The sequence below is a fragment of the Leguminivora glycinivorella genome, chromosome 6 (genome assembly GCF_023078275.1).
Source record: "Leguminivora glycinivorella isolate SPB_JAAS2020 chromosome 6, LegGlyc_1.1, whole genome shotgun sequence".
Taxonomy (NCBI): Eukaryota; Metazoa; Arthropoda; class Insecta; order Lepidoptera; family Tortricidae; genus Leguminivora; species Leguminivora glycinivorella.
Window position 1 is genome coordinate 7,854,617 of NC_062976.1, and position 23,506 is coordinate 7,878,122.

Consider the following 23,506-nt stretch of genomic DNA (forward strand, 5'->3'; position numbering starts at 1 on the left):
AAATAAGGTTAAGATTACGACATGATTTAACTAAATATTTAATGACAGACTGACAGGTTTTATGCCACCTCCTTGGATTAGATTAGTACCATAGATGAAATCGCCGATCTTCATACCTACTGTGACAAGTCAAGCTCCCAAATGTCATATCAAAAAACAAATATTTTGAAACTCACATTCCATTTCAAGCCACCATTCCATCTCGATTTTTGACAGCTCAAAACATTTGATATTTTCGTATACAATTTACCATAAGCCTAAATATATTAATTTACGGTGTTATTTTCAATACAAAAATGTCTCGTTTAACTGGATGGAAGACAAACTTAAAATAAAGTTATTTTAGAAGGGTTTATGTTTAGACAAATTATATTAATTGTAAGTGGAGAAGGCTAGTGCGTCACAATGTCTTTTATAACGAAACGGGAGCGAGTATTCCATGATTTGGAGTCGTGTGACTTACCTCCCAGAAATGAAGGGAAGCTGAAGGCTTATGCGTCTTGTACTGACGCAAGAGCCTGGTCACACTTTGGATCGACAAAAACGGAACACCTAACAGAGCTGATAAAGCGGAACAACGATCTGACGACGCCAATAAAGTATGTGCCAACCAAAGTGATTGTTGACACGCTTTTGGCGTCGAAGAACTTGGAGATAGGCAGGCTAAAGCGCAAGATTGAGGAGTTCGAGCAAATGTTAGCCGCTTATGATGAACTGGATCTAGATTGTGCACAGAAATGTGAAATCGCAAAAGCAGTAAGTAGATTTCTGAGCCTAATATAACGGTCGACGATATTGTTTAAAATATAGATGATAATAGTGATAAGTGTGATAACCAAAAACTTTAATTGGTTTAAACTTCCCGCTAATATTATTGCAATTATTGCATATGTTTTCCACCTCACCTCACAAATAAATATTCATAAAGCAGATTATTAAATTTAAGACCTATTTAGCTAGAGTATTATTTAAATACCTAATTAGCTAGGGAACCTTTCCCGCCCTTAATAATTTGTACTCAGACGTATATTAGAGGAAAACTAAATAAATAATACATTTCAGCATGCAGCTATCAGAGAAGCTAATAAGGACCTTGATGAGTTGGTAAGTTTTCATTAATCAGATTATCCAAGTGTGTGTGTCTCTTTGTTTGTCCGCGTCTTTCACGGCAAAATGGAGCGACGAATTGCTTTTTTAGGTGGAGATAGTTGAAGGGATGGAGAGTAACATAAGCTACTTTTGGCCTCTTTCTAACGCGAGCGAAGCCGCGGGCAAAAAGCTAGTGTTAAATAATTAGTTAGTTAATGGGTGTAACCGGTGTATTAATTTGTGTTACGTTACGAGTCATGAATCTTTTGTATTTGTAGTGAATGCTGTGATAAAAAAATAATAATTTGAAATTTAATAACGAAAGCGAGGAGTAATAGTGCGGCCGAATTAATAATTACCAAGTTAACATTTATATTTTTTTCAGTGTTTGAACCTGGATATGTCAGCGGCTACGGAAGTAAGTGTTTTTGTTATAATCTAAATATTGGGTTGGTAAGAAAGTAATGAGCGAATCATAACCAATATTGTAATTTTTATTTAATTTATTATTTTAATCATTTATCAAAAATATAACGGCCTTCGTTATCTACTATTTGTCTCTATCGTTCTGGTAAAGAATGAATAGCATCGGCGAAGAAGTTCTTAGGTTTAGATTCAAAAAACTCAGCTATGTACTGTCGTAGATGGGCTTGATCATCGAACTTTTTTTCATTCAAGGCATTGCTTAGCCATCTGAACAATGCGTAATCCGTAGGTACCAAGTCTGGAGAGTACGGTGGATGAGGTATCACTTTCCAACCTAGCTCCAATAGCTTTAGCCGAGTCACTTTTGCAATGTGTGGGCGAGCATTGTGGTGTAAGAAAAAACTTTAGCATGCTGTGGACGATTCTGACAGATTTTTTGGTTTAAATTTTCAAGCTGATTACAGTATACTGATGCGGTAACAGTCATTCCACTTGGTAGGAGTTCCCAGTGAATAATACCATGAATATCCCACCAAACGGACAGCATAACTTTTTCGGGTGAGGCTCTGTTTTTGGTGCCTCTATTCCTTTTTCGTTTGGAGCTAGTCACTGACGTTTGCGTGTGTGATTTATATATAAGACCCATTTTTCATCTCCAGTGATAAGATGGTCCAACCAGTTGAATGTGCGGCGAAAAGACAGAAGTTGTATACAGATATCGGCACGGCGGTTTAGTTGATCTCTATCAAGTTCGTGCGGTATCCAAACACTGTATTTGTAGTTTTTTCCCAACTCGTGTAAATGTGTTTCTATGGTGACATGAGAGCAGCCTAACTCGGTAGCAAGAGTACGACTCGTTAGCCTCGGATCTCCTTCAATTAAGGTTTTTAATTTGGCTACATCAATCTTCACCGGTCGACCAGACTTAGGTTGATCTGATAATGAAAAGTCGCCACTACGAAACCGCTGGAACCATCGTTTCGCCGTGGCCTCAGACACAACTTCAGGAGCAACACGCTGACATATATTACGCACTGCTTCGGCGGCTGAATGGCCAGACTGAAATTCATATAGTAAACAATGCCTTACATGCACTTTTAATTCGTCCATTTTCTTCCTTATATTAGCTCGGCGACAGCTAGTGAATGACTGACGAGAAACTGTGCGACTAGCCCTTTATATACTTTCGACCATAGAAGATTCTAGAACTCGCTCAAAAATTTCATGTGGAATTCAATCGATCGCTCATTACTTTCTTACCAACCCAATACATCCTCATTTTTATGAACAACGAAACGCCCTAGTCACAGTGATCTCCCCGGGATGTCTCTCCCCGGGATATCTCTCCCCGGGATGTCTCTCCCCGGGATGTCTCTCCCCGGGATGTCTCTCCCGGGATGTCCAACTCCCCGGGATGTCCCTCCGGGACACCGCGGCGTCAGATTTGTGGATAAGATAGAGGCTCCCTCTAAATTCCCAACTCTTCTATACAAAAAAAAAATAGTCACAGTGAAGACAGAGATCACCGGTTAGGTAAGTTTTAACAATCTTACTTCCACGCTTTTTAATAGGTATATTGGAACGATCCTACAATTTTTGTGTTAATTACATGCTCAACTTTCGAAAGGGAAAATGGAAAATTTCGTTTATTTAATGCGGGAATGTAGATAAATTTTACATATATGAAATACTTTTCGAACCTAGCAGATAATGTATTTTTCCTGTTTCCAGGGTTTCGAGACCGAATCCTTTGAGGTAAGCACCATAACTAAACTTGTCGATTCTTATTTTACAATCTGAATTTTATTGAATATCTCACACTGTGAGCGGTTACATATCGCTTAAATAATGTAAAATCAGAATCGGCTATTCTGAATTGCGATCTTTCCTGTATGAAAATTAAAAATGAAAAAAAAAATTAAAATGAAAATGAAATATTTATTTTTCAAGTAGGCATATTACAATGCGCATATGAACGTCAAACCATTTATTCTTCTTTTTCAGACTGGGAAGTCGAAAAGCGTAAGTCATTTATCTTATACTTTTAAACGAGCAATTCTTGTATATTTATTTATTTATTTATTTGTTTATTTATTTATACATACCGACGATCTCGGAAACCGCTCTAACGATTTCGCTGAAATTTGTTATGTGGGGGTTTTCGGAGGTGAAAAATCGATCTAGCTTATCCTTAGGTCCCGGAAAACGCGAATTTTCGAGTTTTCATGCGTTTTTCTTCGCGCGCCATCTCGTGTGCAGTAGTTGTATTGTTAAGACAGAATTATTTCGGTCGATGTAAGTACTATTTATTATAAAGACTAGATGGCGACACAGATCAAGGCGTCGTATACGAAACAACAAACATTAAGTAACTTATAATTCGCGGGCAAGGTGTTATAATTTTTTCAAGTCATTTCATATTAATGAAAAGAATACTTAACACAAATAGAAAAATTCACTATTTGAGCTTTTGTGGTGTAACGCGCGCCATCTCGTGTGGAGTAGTTGTGTTGTTAAGAAAGAATTCTTTCGGTCGATGTAAGTACTATTTATGATAAAACTAGATGGCGACACAGGTCAAGGATACAAAATAACAAACTTTGACTAACTTATGAATTTTATGATTCGCGGGTGACAACACTTACGTATTCATTAAGTGTTTTAATTATTATTACGAATTTTAAGCTTCTTCTATTATCTCAGTACTATTTTATAACTCAATACTTCAAACAGATGTGCTATTACATTCTAGAATTATCCGGAAATAATAGGCACATACCGCCATCTCTATTTGAGCTTTCGTGGCAAAACGCGCGCCATCTCGTGTGGAGTAGTTGAGTTGTTAAGACAGAATTCTTTCGCTCGATTTAAGTACTATTTATGATAAAACTAGATGGCGACACAGGTCAAGGATACGAAATAACAAACATCAATGACTAACTTATGAATCTTATGATTCGCGGGTGATAATTCGCGGGCAAGGTGTTATAATTTTTTCAAGTCATTTCATATTAATGAAAAGAATACTTAACACAAATAGAAAAATTCACTATTTGAGCTTTTGTGGTGTAACGCGCGCCATCTCGTGTGGAGTAATTGTGTTGTTAAGAAAGAATTCTTTCGGTCGATGTAAGTACTATTTATGATAAAACTAGATGGCGACACAGGTCAAGGATACAAAATAACAAACTTTGACTAACTTATGAATTTTATGATTCGCGGGTGACAACACTTACGTATTCATTAAGTGTTTTAATTATTATTACGAATTTTAAGCTTCTTCTATTATCTCAGTACTATTTTATAACTCAATACTTCAAACAGATGTGCTATTACATTCTAGAATTATCCGGAAATAATAGGCACATACCGCCATCTCTATTTGAGCTTTCGTGGCAAAACGCGCGCCATCTCGTGTGGAGTAGTTGAGTTGTTAAGACAGAATTCTTTCGCTCGATTTAAGTACTATTTATGATAAAACTAGATGGCGACACAGGTCAAGGATACGAAATAACAAACATCAATGACTAACTTATGAATCTTATGATTCGCGGGTGATAATTCGCGGGCAAGGTGTTATAATTTTTTCAAGTCATTTCATATTAATGAAAAGAATACTTAACACAAATAGAAAATTCACTATTTGAGCTTTTGTGGTGTAACGCGCGCCATCTCGTGTGGAGTAGTTGTGTTGTTAAGAAAGAATTCTTTCGGTCGATGTAAGTACTATTTATGATAAAACTAGATGGCGACACAGGTCAAGGATACAAAATAACAAACTTTGACTAACTTATGAATTTTATGATTCGCGGGTGACAACACTTACGTATTCATTAAGTGTTTTAATTATTATTACGAATTTTAAGCTTCTTCTATTATCTCAGTACTATTTTATAACTCAATACTTCAAACAGATGTGCTATTACATTCTAGAATTATCCGGAAATAATAGGCACATACCGCCATCTCTATTTGAGCTTTCGTGGCAAAACGCGCGCCATCTCGTGTGGAGTAGTTGAGTTGTTAAGACAGAATTCTTTCGCTCGATTTAAGTACTATTTATGATAAAACTAGATGGCGACACAGGTCAAGGATACGAAATAACAAACATCAATGACTAACTTATGAATCTTATGATTCGCGGGTGATAATTCGCGGGCGATAATTCGCGGGCAAGGTGTTATAATTTTTTCAAGTCATTTCATATTAATGAAAAGAATACTTAACACAAATAGAAAATTCACTATTTGAGCTTTTGTGGTGTAACGCGCGCCATCTCGTGTGGAGTAGTTGTGTTGTTAAGAAAGAATTCTTTCGGTCGATGTAAGTACTATTTATGATAAAACTAGATGGCGACACAGGTCAAGGATACAAAATAACAAACTTTGACTAACTTATGAATTTTATGATTCGCGGGTGACAACACTTACGTATTCATTAAGTGTTTTAATTATTATTACGAATTTTAAGCTTCTTCTATTATCTCAGTACTATTTTATAACTCAATACTTCAAACAGATGTGCTATTACATTCTAGAATTATCCGGAAATAATAGGCACATACCGCCATCTCTATTTGAGCTTTCGTGGCAAAACGCGCGCCATCTCGTGTGGAGTAGTTGAGTTGTTAAGACAGAATTCTTTCGCTCGATTTAAGTACTATTTATGATAAAACTAGATGGCGACACAGGTCAAGGATACGAAATAACAAACATCAATGACTAACTTATGAATCTTATGATTCGCGGGTGACAAAAGTTACGTATTCATTAAGTGTTGTAATTATTATTACGAATTTTAAGCTTCTTCCGTTATCTCAGTACTATTTATAAGGTAGTGGTAGGTCTGTGATGTAAAAAACACAAGAAATAAAATAGAACACCGAGCGAAGCTCGGTCGCCCAGGTACTATTATATTATACTCCTACAAGGTAATTAATTTTCATAAAAATATTTACAGTTCATTTTGGATAGTTGGGAGCTTTGGACTACTTATATTGTTACCCGCTTTACTATACTTTACTAGTTAATGTTTTTAAGACTACCATATACTTGGAGATAGTTTGGCATCGAATTAAAAATAATTGAGGTATCATTTTAGGGTTCCATACCAAAAAGGTACAACAGGAACCCTTGGTGTGTGTGACTCTGTCCGTCTGTTCGTCTATCACATACATACATACATACATACAATCACGCCTGTATCCCATAAAGGGGTAGGCAGAGCACATGAAACTACTAGCTTCAGGGCCCCTCTTGGCAAATAAGGGGTTAAAAGAAAACGAAACTATGGCATTGCAGTGACAGGTCTATCACATTACCAAATATCTCGACTCTACTAATACTATCAACTTGAAATTTGGAATAGTTGTGAACATTGTGAACCTCTACAAATAGAAAGTATATATTTTTTTAATTTATTAATTTTAATAGTAGAAAATGGCCAAAATTAAAGGGGGCAAACTGTAAATTTCAAGTTACTAGGTCAAGAGGGGTATCGTTACAAAGAGCACAAATCGAACGTAAATAAACAACAACTTAGTTTTGCACTAGACAGATCTGTGTAAGAGTCCTTTTAATACATATATTATACGAGTATTATTAAATATAAGAGATTTTTATTATTTTTTGTTTGTTCTTTTCAGGTTCAATACAGCGCCAATTGGGTAATTTTTGTCTTATTTTTTTTGTTTGGTGTTCTCATACCTATTGCCATATTTATATTAATTTACATAAGTGCTTAGTTTTTCATGTCCGTCTTACAATAAACTATTTTTTCTTGTTGCTTTCAGTCTATTAAATCAAAAGGCGCGGAAGTAAGTATTTTTCTTAAAGATATTTTTGTATTAAACAAATATGAAGTAATATTATTCAATTCTTTTTTTATTTGTTTTAGTCTGACAGATCGCGTGGGGATGCTGTAAGTATTTTTTACAAATATTTTATTCGAGACACAATGTAGAATGCGATTCTTTTTACCCAATTAACTACGGTTATTTAGTTTTCCTTATGATAAAATATTACGTGAATAGTGACATCAAGTTTTAGTGTGTATGATACCTTTATGTTTTGTGGGTGTCAAATATTATCTTAAACTTAAAATGTCTATGAAATTATATACTTATATCTAAACCTATGTTTGACGACCGGTCTAGCTCAGTCGGTAGTGACCCTGCCTGCTAAGCCGTGGTCCTGGGTTCGAATCCCGGTAAGGGCATTTATTTGTGTGATGAACACAGATATTTGTTCCTGAGTCATGGATGTTTTCTATGTATATAAGTATGTATTTGTATATTTAAGTATGTTAATCGTCGCTTAGCATCCATAGTACAAGCTTTGCTTACTTTAGGACTAAGTTGATCTGTGTAAGGTGTCCCCAATATTTATTTATTTATTTTAGTGTGTAAGGTCAATACGGGTAAGTGTGTCATAAGAGGAAGTGTGTCTGGCCTTCACATTTGTCTGCCAACAACGAACAGTGTTTATTGAGAGTATGTACGTGTTCCACTAAGCGTGAGTAGCAAGTAGCAAAAGTATGAACTCGTGAAAACACCTGAGACAGTGAGTAAAAAGGCCAGACCAGGGCCAGACACTTATCCATGTTGACATTATAGGTAATGAGGAGGCACACTGACATTTTATGTCGCCAGGCGGCGCCTGTGCAAGTGTCTAGGCCTGTCACTGTCATTCATATGTGTGAGAGAGAAAAAACATATCATCTTCTCGCTCTCATGTATGAAATTCTTTATCTGTGCAACGCAAGTGCAATGGACTAATAGGGTGGCGCCATCTGTCATAAGCTTTGAGTGTGCCTCCTCATTGGGCATTGGCATTAATTGTTATCATTCCACAGTGGACGGTCATGCTCGACAAAGATATGACGACGCAAGGAAACCAGACGACGGGTCTCGCGTGCCCATGCGACGTCAGCGTATGTGAGTTTACCGGGGGTCTACCGCGAATACAGAAGTTGGGGCAAAATAGGAGCAGTCATACCATACAAACGCTCTTGACTGTTTCCTCCCTGGTTTTTGCAGCTAAAAGCAATGATTTTTATAACACATTATTATGTATTATTAACACATTATACCTATCCAATATCTTTTTTTTTTATATTTTTGTTTTTAAGAAAACTAGAGCCTTTCAAACATGGCAAAAACAGCTAAATTAAATTTGCCACAAAGAAAGGCGTGGTATTGAAAACTGAGATCGATCAACCAAAATAAATAAACAGTCCGACACAGATTATTTTATTATAATTATGATTTCCAAATTTCGTTACGATTGGTTCAGTTTTGGAGGAGGAAATAGTCGAGAGCGAAACCTCGATTTCTCCCTGTCCTTATAATTACGACTTAACCGGAGTAAATGAGAAAGATGCCTTCAAATCAATTTACTAACGTCGGCGTTCGCGGTCGCCCTCTGATCGTTAAGAGTTGCATTTATTCCAAGAACAAGTTCTTGACAATTGAAAATAACTTACGCCTGCATTTTGTGTTATAGCTGCAGAAGACCCAAGGATAGACGAGATGAAAGAACAAATCATATCAAAAGATGCTAAGTTGAACGCCATGCGTAATTCTTTAGCGGTTAGTAATTTAAATATTATTTATTAAGTAAATTATGATGCTATGAGGTGGTAGCCATGTTTTGTTTTAACCTTACATTACAAATATTTTCAGATAATGGAAAATGATATCTGCGAGCCGTTTGGTATCTATGCGCACATCTACACGGCACTAGAGAAAATTTTTGGAGTTCTATCCCAAAACTCTAAGTACAGACAATATCTTAACCTTATGGTCCGTTCAGTACCTTGTTGTCGAGTTGCATTGCTTTGTAACATTAAACAGCTTTATTAATAAACTGCTTTTGCAGACAGCTGGCAAGGACATTCGGTGTATCGACATAAAAGGGAAGATACTGTTTAAAATGAAGGTGCTTGAGAAGTTCTGCCTCGCGCTGGTCGCGCCGTGCTCGAAAGATTTTCAATGCACCAGCGCAAAAGACTGCCCTTGTTACTACGCCGACATTACCACAAAAATGGAACAAAGTTATCGGTTAACGCCAACCGATTGCATGAGTTCAGATTCAACAAAAAGATCCCAACTAGTAGCGGAAATAATGGAACATGAAGAAATGAAAGAAATACTAAGCAAAGAAAGCACACCTGATCAGAACGATGATTCTGATAGTGACCTCGACAGACAGGTGTGCGACACAGCTTCTATTATTAATGAAGAGAACCAAAAACGTATTAAAGACCTTCAGGAGTGCTATGAAGATTTGTTGAATTGTTACGAAAATTTAAAACATGAAACTGAATGTATACGAGTACGATGTGCAAAGTATGAGGATCTGGAGTTGGAACTGGAACGTTTACGAGGTCAATTAAAGGAATATAACTCACTATGGAATGAGAAAGAACATTACCGGAAACGATCTGAAGATTTAGATAGCTTAAAACAACAATACATAGTGCTTGCAGAAGAATCATCTGGGTTAGAAACGAAATTAAAGGCAGAGGCCGAAATAAATCATATTAAAGCTGACGCGATAGAAGAACTGAGAACCCAAAACATGTCTCTCGAAAAAAGATTAAATGATTTATATGTTGCATTCGAAAAAGATAAAAATAGCTTACATTGCCAACTACAGGAATCAGAATGTAAATGTATGTGCCAAGAACAGCAGATCAAAACTTTAAATTCACAAATAGCGAAACTTATTGAACAACAGCCTGAAAATGTACGGAAGTAAAAGTTATATTAAGATTTTTACAAGTACTTGATATTTTTACTAAACATATTTTTTTATTTTGTTTCAAGATCCCTCGTGAAGATTCTTCACTTTCTAAAGAAAACGAGTTATTAAAAGAGCAACTAAAACAGTATCAGGATATAGAATACGAATTTCAGGATAAAATGTCTCACATCAACGACTTGGAAACAGAAATTATTAAGTGGAGAGGTAAAATTTAATTTAGTCTTCAAATAAGATTTTTTTAATTTTACCTTCTAGTGGCATTAGTCACACAGTGTTAAAACTTTTTGAAAATTTGACCTACCCTTTACCTGACATAAATGTATTAAGTAAAATTGTTTTACTAAATTACGATACAAATGCGGAAAAGAAGAATGTCGAAACGAGTGGCGATAAATTCAATCACGACCGAAGGGAGTATTTTAAAATGACACGAGTTGCGAATTTCCTCTTCGCACGTGTATCTGACTATACAGTACATTAGCCCTTTGAAGTTTCGACATAACAACGTGCTTTACGTACTAGTGCGGAAAAACATCTCACCTACGTACCTGTTGTAATATTACATTACGATACAAGTGCGTAAAAAAGGAAGTTCGAAACGAGTGGCGATAAATTAAAACACGACCGAAGGGAGTGTTTTAAATCTACACGAGTTACGAATTTCCTTTTCGCACGTGTATCGTACGACGTTTTTCAGTACAGATGATCTACCTAAGTTTTGACCTATCATATAATGAACCACTTCTCGCACTAAGTGCGTAAAAAAAACATTCAACAAAAAATTCGTAACTCGTGTCGATTTAAAACACTCCCTTCGGTCGTGTTTTAATTTATCGCCACTCGTTTCGAACTTCCTTTTTTACGCACTTGTATCATAATGTACTATATTAGCGCCATCTGACCGAGCAATGCCGAGCATCAAAAAGAGTGGTACGGTACCATCTAAATGAACATTAAATTTTGGATTTATGATGCAGAATTATTTTTGTTTTCTTAATCTTTATATGACAATTGCGAAAGCAACTATTCCTGTCAGTTTATCTGTAATCTCTTTATGCTTATATTAATATGCTTGAACCAATTTCGATGAAATTTGCTACGAACAAAGAAGGAAAATATCTTAGTTGTCATTGTATTTGTTACTTTACCTTATTCATTTGTTTTCAGCTGCGTACGAAGAGTTGTTTAAACAAAATCAGCAATATGAAGAATTCATCGATAGTTTTCAAAAGGACAAGGAATTACTTATGCAGGAAAACAGCGCATTACGACAAGAAATTAAGGACAAGTCCGATGCGGTGGATAACCTTATGGGCGTGATTAAAATAAAGTCTTTAGAAATACACAAATTGACAGATGAAAATCAAAATGTCTCTAGTAAACTTGAATTATTGGGTGAGAAATATAAAGAACAGGTAAACCTCTCACGGCAAGAGAGCCAGGAATTACTGAGCAGGGTTAAAGACTACGATGAATTTGTTCAAAAACAAGAAGAACTATCGAATGATATAGAAGAGAAAATGCGTGAATATGAAACATTAAAAAAACTTTTAAAAGCAAAATTAGAAGAAAACGAAAAGCTGAAAAATGACTTAAATCACCTGCAAAATGAAGATACCTGTAATAAAAAATCCCTAGAAATTTCAAAAAGAGAAAGCTCTTTAATGCAGACAAAATTATCGGAACTAGAAGATATTTCTCAACAATTTATGGATTTAAAACTTGCATTTGAACAATTGACTAAAGAGAAAAATGGACTGGAAAAAGAATTACAAAAAAAAGCTTCTCAACTTGAAAGTGCAATTTATTCTATAAAACTGAATAAAAAAGAAAGTGGTGAACTTTTAAGGCAATCTGAATCTATCCAAGGGGAGTTAATAAAACTACATTCGAACAACGATTTATTGAAACTGCAAGTAAATCAACTGCAAGATGAAAATAAGGAATTGAAAATGGAATCTGCCAGACTATCTAATCTTGAACATGAATTATTAGATTTGAAAAAAGCCATAGCTGAATTACTGAGAGAAAAGGCAGAGCTAGAGCACAGTTTTAAAATTAAAGAACAAGAACTTAACCATATGCATAATATTTTGGACCGTAAAATAGAGGAAAATAAATCGTTAATGGAAGAGCTCGACACTTTAAAATCCCATCACTTAGTAGCAACTAATAACATTAAATCATTAGAAAATGAAAATGAACTACATCAAACTGAACTGGATAGATACAGGAGAGAAAGTTCAGTATTAATTGAGAAACTGCAGTTTCACGACAAACTAGAAAGTGAACTTCAAGACTTGAAAACTGATCATGACGCGATAAAATTAGAGAAAGAAAGATTACAAAAAGAATTAGATGCTCAGTTGTCAGATTTCCGAAAAATTCAAGAAGAAAAGAGGGAGCTGCAAACCCGAACTGAAGAACTTTTGGCCCACAATAATGATTTGGAGACGGTGATAATCAATACACGGAACGAGGTATTTTAATTTTCAAATTTAAGGTATGATTTGTGTGTATGACGATATTTAGTAATCGAGTCGGACAAAACCCCAAAAAATTTTACGAAAATGTCTACCTTTTAAGGAAAACTTACTATGCAAAACTTTATCCTTTACTCCCCGTGCGTAGCCGGGCGAATCGCTAGTTACACAATAAAACTTTTTTCAGCTCATGCAATCGAGTCCTTCAGAATATAAACCTCTAGTTGAAATATCTAAAGAAATCCAAAAAATGAGAATTGAAAAGAGTGAAGCTCAGAAGGAGATAAGGGAGTTGCTGCACAAATTAGATGAATCGGTAATTAAGAGATTATCATCAGTGCTCGGACAAGTCATCGCAGAAACAGATATGGGCATGGGACAAAACTATTATAGAGTCGAGACTTAAGATTATTATTATTATCTAAAGCTGATATTATCGTAATTTATAATTTAACATTCGACTTTTTTAGTCGCATATCTGTCATGGATTTGTCAAAGTAGCAAGCTTGAAATAGTTTTGTGGTGACGATTTAAATTAATACAATTATTTGCTTTCTTATGGTTATTTCTAAATATTTTAAATACGAGTATGGTGCAAATAAATACAATTAAGAAGTGGATTAAGGACTACCCCGAGCTCTTTAAATTTTAGGTTGCAGTAATAAATAATGCAACTCTATTGATCTTGTTCTATTGCAGTCTTGCGATGACTTGTCCGAGCACTGATTATCATATGTTTAGTGCACGCTCATATTGGGTGTGCAGTGGGGCGGAGTGTGCGTCGTGCGAGTCAAACAACTGAAGCTCATACAAGTGTCCTGAGTCGACGCTGCATAGGGTGAACGGACGCTTGCCTGCCCTGCTGCACGCCTCGCCATACGCTCCCCTCCAAGCGTCCAAGCCTGTAACCAAGAATATAATCGTGATGCTCCGTAGCGAATGATACGCAATGAACATCACACCGCTACGTGCTTGTTACGCCAATAAAGATTGATAGAGAAAGATATGTTACTACCAATACTACTAAGTATGCGGTACGAATATCGTCAACGATATATTTAGAAAATGCTGCCGCTTTGTGTTTTTGTTCCAATGCACTCCTGAAATATTGCATTTTTCAAGTGATTACGATTAGATACAAATTTTCTTTATCCACATTCCACTCAGCTTTTGCAAGTGTTTCGAAATACGTGACTAGTAAACTGTAGTGTACTACTTTTTACAGAATAGTATTTTTATAAATAAAAGGTGTACTGATAATGTCCTTATTTTGCAACAGGAACAATTAATTTCAAATTTTGAAGACGAAATGAACGAGAGGGATCACAAGATAGCCACTATGCAGAATCATATCAACTCTATGCAAGCCGAAATACAGAAGCTGCAATATCTTCTGGAGCAAGCCCTTGATGCTGGCAACGACATCAAGAATACAAATGTTAGCATGGAGCAAGCACGGAAGCAGATAGAAGCACATCGTAAGTATTAAGACTGGCTCACAGAATCGTAATAATTCACATTTGCCAAAGAAGATCGAGTTTATAGCGAATCACTACATACATACACCGTGTTTTTTTTGTTTTCCGTTAAATTCGAAACGTAGCTAGGTTCATTATCAGGAACCACCCTGTAAGTATATCACTTTTACTTAAATTCGCAAAAAAATATTTTTCATCATTTTCATACATAATGAATTTATTAGTGTGAGAGACCCTTAAAAATAACATTCAAGTTAGTGTCAAGTAATTGACGGCATATGTCAAAACAAATCACATTAGGAATTGATAAAGGCTGTCACACACATGTTCAATAATAATCTTTATTTTTTTAATAACTCGATAACCGTAACGCCGTGTCTTGCGTGGGCGACGGTCGCGCGACCGTCGCGCGACCGTCGCCTTCGCGTCTCATACTTCCATATCGATAAGGTTTGATTTCGTATGCGTCGCATCGCCGTTGCGCGACCATCGCGCGACCGTCACCCACGCAAGCCACGGCGTAAGAGTTAAGACGCCGATCCCGCGTCGATAGGTTTGGGGAAATCCTTAATCCTCAGTTTTGATAATTGGCGCATATTCTTAACTTGATATTGTGTTAATATTGTCAAATTTTATGTGAAGTGGGGTATCGTTAGAAATAGCTGAAATAGTCAATTTTCATATGTTTCAAGCGTTCATATATGTTTAATATCCTAATTACAGACTCTAAAGCATCGCACAATTTGAAATTGGAATTAGCCGTCCTTCAACAAAGTAAATCAAAATTAGAAGACCAATTATCTATAACAAAGTCACAGTATGAACTATCATCCAAAAATAAGCAAAACTATTTATCCCAAATTGAAGACTTGAAGAATGATCGAGAAATAATAGTTACTGACATAAAACAACTTGAACTATTTAGTGTTGGTGACAGTGAATTATATCCAGATAATTGTGAGATAGAACTCATCTTGCATTCAATTGACAGAATCAGAAGGGCTTTCGATGCAAGACAAGCAAAAACCATCTCTTTAGAACACACTTTAGCGAAAGTACAAGCTTCTTCGCAGTTGATATTGAACAAAGCTGACGAAGCTAAAACATACTTCGAAAATGAGAAGCAAAAGATACTTACTGAAAAAGACGAGGTATTGAATGAAAAAAATTGTCTTGAAAAGCAATTAATTGACTTGAAAAATGAATTAAATAAACAAATATCTCATGATGGGGACATTATTAAAGATTTACGTGCTGAAATATCGAACCAACAACTCATTTTTGATAAAATTCACGAGTCCACTGAAAAATACATAACGACTCTACAAGACGAGATTCAGTCTCTTAAAGATTTGTATCAGGAAGCTCATGCTAACATACGTGAATTAAAAGAGACAATCAGCAAAAATACAGCAGAGAATGATGAAAAGGACGTCATTATACAAAATCTTACCGCGGATTTAGAAAGAAAAGCTCAGGAGATGTCTGAATTAAAATTAAAATATGATGATTTGGTTAAATACTGGACCGCTAAATCCAATAGAAGTGTTTCATCGCAGACAGATATTGATGACACATACTTTGACTTTAATAGTTCTACAACAAAAAGTTTTGACCAAGTGGCTCAATATGATCTAAGTAAAATAAATAAACCTGGACACAGGGATTCTATCAAACCGATGTATGATCTTTTACCGCAACAGAAACCACCATTAGTTAATGAGGTACAAATTTTAGCTGCTGAAACCACGCCCACGTTTGATTTTGTCAGGAGCAGTTATTTAGACTATAAGATGAAACGACTTGGTCCAGGATTATTAGAACATCACTCCATACCTTCTCGTACAGAAAGTATTTCTTCATACGTTAATGATAATTTCACTGAGTCTAATGCTTCCTATAATACACGCGACGTGGACACTCGCACGAGTAATGAAGGTTTGGTAGATATATATCACAGTCCGTCGGACGCTATAAAAACTTCATCTAAAATGATTGGTATTCAAGAACCAAGTTCTTTTAAAGCTCACAAACAAACAGGCCCGAATTTTTATCCAAACATGAAAAGTAATATTAACAATAGTGAGGTAGTTAAACCAACTGATTACAGTGAAATCAAAACAACAGGGACATCTCAAAAAGAAAATATCTTCGAAATTGCTGGAAAGAGAACGGACAATAGCGAAAGAAAGCATTTAAAATCAAATGTTCAATTCGGCAGTACTAACACTCCGCCAGATTCGAATAAAAAAGAAAATGACAAAACCAAGTTAAAACTAAACATAAATGTACCTCGTGTAGGAGTTGAGAGCAATTCCTTCATAAATAATAAAGACAATGATAATAATTCTATGAATTCTTATACTCCTGATACTCATAGTCATCCAATACAGGAACTCTTATCCGATTCAACAGTGCAGATTGCATCTTACAGTGAACAAGATTCTAAATCAGGGACAATATCACAGCCAACGATTTCACACGCTGATGACCTATACATGAGGTCACGTAGTTTTATAGAATTACCTTCCAAAGATTCCTCGTCAAATAAATCCAGCAGTCCCTCAGATAGTAGAATATCTGCTGATAAAACAAGTGGTAGTCTAGGCCAATATATTGTTTACGAAGACCAGAAGGTAAGAGTAACAAAGCCACAACAAATTTTCACGTTTGTGGAACAATTACAAAAATCCGGGTTTAAAAGTGATAAATCACCGATTCAGTCAACAACTGACAAAATTTTAAAGGAAAAAGTTGGTAATTTTGATAAATCTGACAATAATTTATTAATACCAAAGCCTGGAGCCGAAGCTAAGAAATCATCACAGAAAAAAGTTTTACATAATGATCCATTTGAACCTATGGTATCTCATGAAACTAGCAAAAAATATTTGCCAACTGAAGAAAAACGGAAAGTCCATAGCAGAACACCACAGAAAAAAATTTTACAAGGTGAAAATAATGAGCCACATCTAATGGGCCGCGTAGAATCTGATAAAGAAACCAAAATAAAGACTAGCAACTCTGACGATAGCATTGGATACTTAGAAGGAAATAAAAACGAAAGCAATAAATCTCACCACGATGCAATGGCACGTTTAGAAGCCGAAGTTTTCCTTAAAATTTCTAAAAGTAGTTCTAATTTGTATGACGATGACAATAATGATAACAGTGCACATGAGAGGCGAAGTGATTTTGCACTTACGTATATTATGAGTTCATTGAAGTCTGATCCTGCAGAAGATTCACATGATTACTTAATGTCAACATACAGAGACGAAAAATATGCCAAGATTCAGCCGCGAGAAGTGCTTACTAACATCGACAGTTTTGACGAAACTCAAAAAAGGCGTCCAAAATCTGTAGACCAAAGCGTGATGGCAAACTTGGATACAAATAATAAATGTTATGAGGAAGTAATAGCCAGTCTAAGGAAATCTGTAGAAAACGCAGAGAAAGATCACAAAAAGCAAATCGAAGCAATAAAAATTCAGTACGATAGGAACATAAGAAATATAATTAACGAGCACAATCAAGGTGTTATGAATATACAGAGTATTCACGAAGAAACGTTGCGCGATGTTATGAGGGCTCATGAAAACGAAGTAGAAAATTTAAGAACAATGAGCATAGACGCAATGCGAAAAGCTGAAAAGCTTCAAAAAGAATGTATGTCACTTAAATCAAAAATTAGCCTCAATAGCTCCGCATTGCTTGATGAGGTACGTATCCACATTTTCTGTGCTATTGAACTACTGTCACTTAATAATTTCATATGTTGTATGGAATCTTAAAAATGTGTAATATGTGTAAGTCATTAATATATTATTATACTTATTGCTCTAAAATTTTAATAAAAATACATAAAGAAAATTATGGTGAATAACATAGTCATTATTTATGAGCAAATGTATTTTTAGATACCAACTAAATGCGAAGGCGGTCTTGAGGTCACAAAGGCCAGGACAAAACAGCCTGACAGGGTGCTTACCAAGACCGCCCTTGAAGCGTTCGACGTGAAGCCCAGAATGCGCTCAATAGGCCCTTGCACCTGTTCGTTGGACATCAACATTTCTGACACGATCCGGAACATATTCGAACAAGTCGACGCTGAGCAGAGGAAACTGGCTGAGACTACTTACTTGAAATATATTGCTACGAAGATCACAAATGGACATATAGAGGTTAGAAATAGTAGTATTGGGGGTGATTTCAAAAGAGGTATTCCACGAGAATGTTGCTTATGACATGCAATTCTTCTAATACCTCTGAAGACGGTAAGAAAGCGAAGTTGTGTCTGACAACCTTTCATGACTTGGTTAACAAATCGGCAGTATTTTCTCGAGCTTTAAGGATTGAATTGAAATAGCTGCCATGCAAGGCAAAAGCATGTCGTAAGCGACACTCTCGCGGAAGGCCCCAAAGGGGGATGAGAAAGCCGTTTGTCCTAATCCTAATATATCGTCAGACATGTCCAATAGAAGGAAAATACAAAGCTCACCCTGGCCGACATCTGGAGATAAGTTTAAAAGCTAAATAAATTTATATCCACTAAGCTGGAAAAATATTTTCCTATAGGCTAGATGCTTAGCTAAACACTGCATAATCGTTGCTTACTATGAAAAAGCTTTGCCATTTTCAAAATTACCGTGCTTTCGAAGTTACCTTACAAAACAGTAAATAGACTAATAATTTGTTAATTTCTGTGGAACTACGAAATAGATAAATGTTTATAACTTTGCCAGGCTCTGGATACTCAAGAGTTGTCGTTCCTGCATCTCAAAGTGTGTCGTATTTGGAAGCAAAAGCTAAACAAGGAGGAAGCACTTCAGAAGAAACTTGATTCTTTGGAAGTTGAGTTAATTAAGAGACAGAAATTAACGCAACAAAATAGTAAGTATATAATGTAATTTTTGTATAAATATGGCTGGTACTCATTACTCATTGTAATTTTCATATCTATTCTATAAAGTTATCCGTTAGCCGGGCGATATAGGTCTTTTAGCACGCAAAAAGGTACAGTACCTGTAACTAAATAGTTATTTTGTAGACCCCTTTAAAACTATATTACATCTTTAGTTATGTACTTACTTATTTAATGAGCTTTTTCGTTGGGATCACTCCTTGCCATCCTAGGGATCGTATATTTTTTACTACCGACGAGGTGTAAAGAAATATTATTTCCTATCAAAAATGTTACAAAACTTGAGTAATGCTTTTACACGTTTTTAGTAGTGGACCTAGATCGTAAAGTGGCCCAAGAGAAGCGGCGGCTCGAAGAAGTGAGAGAAGCGGTATGCAGAAGCACGCCAGCTAATTTGTCCGAGACGAAACCACTGCCGGTACGAGAGACTCCGGACAACAAATGCAGGTATATATAATACCTATTTGTGTTATGTTTAGTCCCTTTATTATGGTTACATACCTAGATAGAAAATATCTCTTACGGGGTCAGCCACGACATTGGTCTAAGCGCGACAGCGGTGAGCGGCGGCCATACATTGGAGCGAGTCACAGCGCTGGGACTTTTCATTCGCACGTATGGCTGCCGCTCACCGCTGTAGCGCTTAGACCAATGTCGTGGCTGGGCCGTTAAGCTGAGTTTAGACCAGCAAGTTATTGCTGCAAGTTTTGAGACAGAAGTATATGCAAGAATGAGATGCAGATATTTGCCACTCACTCTTACCTACAGTCGTCTCAAAATTTACAGCAATAACTTGCTGGTCTAAACTTAGCTTTAGAAAGCACGTAATTTTGAAGGTCTGCCGGCCTAGCCGGAATGATATCGTTGACGCTAGGCGCCGATCGAAACGCAGTCTGGCTCCTTCGCGCGTATATGGAAGAGGGATAGAGATAACTACGATAACGATATTATTGTAAGCGTTTGGCTACGTAAGTACCCTGCCTGGTACGTAGCCAAAAGCACAAACAAACGCTCACGATAATATCTGTTTGGTAGATAAGTATCTATCTCTATAGCTCTTGCGTATAGACGCGACAGAGCCAGACTGTATTTCTGTTGGCGTCTAGAGTCGACGATTGCCATTTGGCTACGCTGGCTGGTAGCGCAACCGAACATCATCGGAAAAATTGAAATGTTGTTTGAGCAATTGAAGGTACTATACCATATACCTTGAAGAGGCATTTCTCTATACATTTCCATCAGATATAAACTGTGTTCTGGGTTAATAAGGTCGTATAATATAATAGAAGTATCAAAGAATTTAAGGATTTTTTTGCTTATGGTAAGTTTCTGTGTTTGATTTGTTGATTTCGATTGTTTGTTTATTAGCTGTCCCTGCAACCCCGAGCACGTGGCGGTGTCGGAGCGGCGTTCGGCTGGAGACCTCATGGCTGCGGCTACCGGGTCAGTTCGGACAAGGAGGAAGGAGCATAAGGTACTAACCTCTATTGAATGGATTGAACGAAACATTAACTTACATATCTCTCTCTATCGCTCGATATTAGTGCGACAAAGAGAGCTAAGCTAATGTCTACGCAAACAATTGTTGACGCTAGACGCCGATCAAAATGCAGTCACTGAATATATAATAGTGCAAGTACAGAAGGCTCACTGTTTTGATGTTCGCAAAATGCCGTCTTTCATAATTCTTACCTACATTAACAAACGAATCGCACGCGAGCAGCCGACATTGAGTTCTATTGCGTCGAGCCGAGCAAAGGTCAGACTGTTAGTGCTAAGTGTTATTTGCTTGGGGTGAAGGTTTCAAGGTACATACTTCTTCAGCTGGGCTTTGTTCTACCTACATCTGCAATGTATCTACATAGCGAGAAAACATTGATAATGCCTATTCCTCTCTTGTAAACTTCTCTTTGAATTTTGACTCTTCATACGGACATATTTTTACAGGGAGCAGTACCAAAGACGGAGGCCGAGGAGCGACGAGACCGGAGACTGTACACGGACGAGCCTCCTACTCGGCTGCGGCGTCAGCACGACCGGCCGCCGCGACTGACGAAGAAGTAAAACATACCTTGACATACCCTTGCCTTGCTAGCGGGAAAGATTTCACCTAGAGAAATTGTTGTTCTAAAATTAAAATGTTCTGGAAAAGCCGGTATGTATATACCGCTGAGCCACACGCACACACTCCTTACTTTTGTAGTATTAAGTAGGACCTATTGTGTGGTGGTACACCAGTTCTGTCACAAAAAGTCAAAAGTAAAATACGTCCGGTTCGGTTCGGTGGAACGCTACAACGCGATTGATTTCATAAAATTATGTGTTTTTCCTGTTTTAATTTTCATAAAAACTTTTTACGGGTACCACATTTTACTGTTTTTTATGGTTTCTTTATATATTGTAAATGCTGGTGTACCGTATTAGCAGCAAAATTATTTTAATATCAATTAATTTTTAGTAAAAGCTCCAAAATATTGGAAAAAACAAAATGAAATTAAATAATGGCACTAATATTTTAAAATTATTATTTTCATATTTTTATTTAAGCCTCTTTTGCGCTAGTATGGCAGTAACTATTTGTACTTACTTTTACACTTTTGTTATCTCCTTGGAAAATATTGCAACCTCGAGTTAACTTATAATTATTATAAGCGTAAAAAAATTGATATTTGAGGCCTCGGGTAATTAAGGAGTGGACAGTGAAAGTGTTAAAGAATCAGTGTTTGCAGACATTTGGCAACGAATCAGAGACTAAGGATAATTGTATCTAAATCTATTTATTATCATTACTCTTATAAAAAATTCGCAAAATTTTAAAATACTGTAACAACACAATAATGGCTGAAGGCGGTGTGATATATTTTACAAAATTAGATATTTTATACTTGGTTTTATTTGTATATTTTTATAGTGGTGTGTTCTATTTATTGCGAACTGTGTAATTAAGCAAGAAATTTTAAAAGTAAAAAGAATGCCTTTAAAAGCCATAACATGTTTTATTTATTACCTAGATATAGCTATGTGCACAAACCAACAACAGACATGTACAGGTACTTCTTTGATTTGAAGGGTCGATGTTAGAACGAGACAAAATTACTTTTAAAAAAAAATATCCACTTATCACTTTATCTACAACAAAGTTAGAACATACCTACATCTCAGGGACGCTAAGATTCTTTGTCCCCACGATTCACTTATGTTACTAACAAAATCATCGGAAAGTAAAGGACCTCTTAAAGTTAGGGTTCCTAAACACATTAGAGGGCTGCTTGTAGACGAGGTTCTCGATGACCTCGCCGTCGTCCTCGGTCCGCAAGAAGCGTTCATACTCTGCGCGGTCGTGAGCGTCCGTCAGCAGCTTCAGGCCCCATATGATGAGCAGGCCAACCACCAGCGCGCTTAAGAGGGATATGGCACCATATTCTGGAACAAGTGAAGGTATGCCCAAAGGGTCCATAAGCTTCAAATATTAACGTATTTTCCAACCGAAATTCTGACAGAATAAGTATGAGGACTTGTTAGGCAGGAAAAGTCACATAAACTCTTACGAAATGCAAATTCTGCTAATAATTCTCAAAATGAGAGAAGAGCGCTACTTATTTGGTTTCATGGTTCAGCTAAAAAATTAAGTCATGCTCCCCGGCAGAACCACATCGTCTTTCGTAAACATAAACATATCAGAAACATATCAGATATGTTTATGTTTCCAAAAGACAATGTGGTTCTGCCGGGGAGCATGACGTAAAAAATTATGGGTTCTTCTCGAATTTTATGTTTCCTAAGGAATAAACAGAAGTGGTAAAGTTAGTGAACAGAGAACAATGATAGCCATTTTGATTGAAAAACATTTCGCCATCTTCACACTAATTTATGTATGGTTAGTCAAATGGTGTTTTGATACTTACTGTAATATTCCTCGTTACAATTCGGCTCCGTCAGCCCATACAAGAAGATTCCTTGCTCATCATCGTTATAAAAATACGAAAAATTTGCATAGCACCCAAACGACACTCTAGCATTGACGCAGACATTATCATTATTGTATATTGTCTGGTTTGCATCTATAGCTATAACAACTTTGTACCCACATTCTACGTGACATTCTGAGCTGTTTTTTAGGGAGCATGCCACACAGTCAACGAGCGCCAGGCATTGTTGTGTGTGGCAGTCGTCACACCACAGGTTGCAATGTTTGTCTTTGTAGTCGCGGACGTCCCATTTGGGCAACGGGTCGCACTTGCATTTCTCGCATTTACATTTTCCACGGTTGTTGCACATCTGAAACATATTCAGTTGTAAATCGGACGAACTTACATACGAGAAATATTACTAATATTGTCA

The 23,506-nt window shown here is 36.4% G+C and overlaps 2 protein-coding genes across 3 annotated transcripts in view; one reads left to right on the plus strand and one right to left on the minus strand.

Moving 5' to 3' along the window:
- Positions 1 to 23,506, minus strand: part of LOC125227299 (integrin beta pat-3-like) — a 28,615-nt gene that overhangs the window by 232 nt on the left and 4,877 nt on the right. The window contains exons 7-9 of the mRNA XM_048131576.1: positions 23,071 to 23,443; positions 22,396 to 22,588; positions 13,575 to 13,665 (exon numbers count right to left, since the gene is read on the minus strand). Of these exons, the coding sequence (XP_047987533.1) occupies positions 13,575 to 13,665; positions 22,396 to 22,588; positions 23,071 to 23,443 (657 nt within the window). The remainder of the gene's footprint in view (positions 1 to 13,574; positions 13,666 to 22,395; positions 22,589 to 23,070; positions 23,444 to 23,506) is intronic.
- LOC125227298 (major antigen-like) lies at positions 282 to 22,152 on the plus strand. Of its 2 annotated transcripts, XM_048131573.1 has the most exons (22): positions 282 to 756; positions 1,063 to 1,104; positions 1,475 to 1,507; positions 3,247 to 3,270; positions 3,520 to 3,537; positions 7,160 to 7,180; positions 7,307 to 7,330; positions 7,411 to 7,434; positions 8,368 to 8,449; positions 9,018 to 9,103; positions 9,197 to 9,316; positions 9,393 to 10,262; positions 10,343 to 10,484; positions 11,448 to 12,760; positions 12,951 to 13,079; positions 14,043 to 14,241; positions 14,965 to 17,963; positions 18,162 to 18,425; positions 18,987 to 19,134; positions 19,474 to 19,612; positions 20,534 to 20,639; positions 21,113 to 22,152. In XM_048131573.1, the coding sequence occupies exons 1-22, from the start codon at positions 406 to 408 to the stop codon at positions 21,227 to 21,229; spliced, it is 7,251 nt and encodes a 2,416-aa protein (XP_047987530.1). In that variant the 5' UTR covers positions 282 to 405; the 3' UTR covers positions 21,230 to 22,152. The 2 variants fall into 2 exon arrangements, with proteins under 2 accessions (XP_047987530.1, XP_047987532.1); XM_048131575.1 differs by lacking the exons at positions 7,160 to 7,180; positions 7,307 to 7,330; positions 7,411 to 7,434.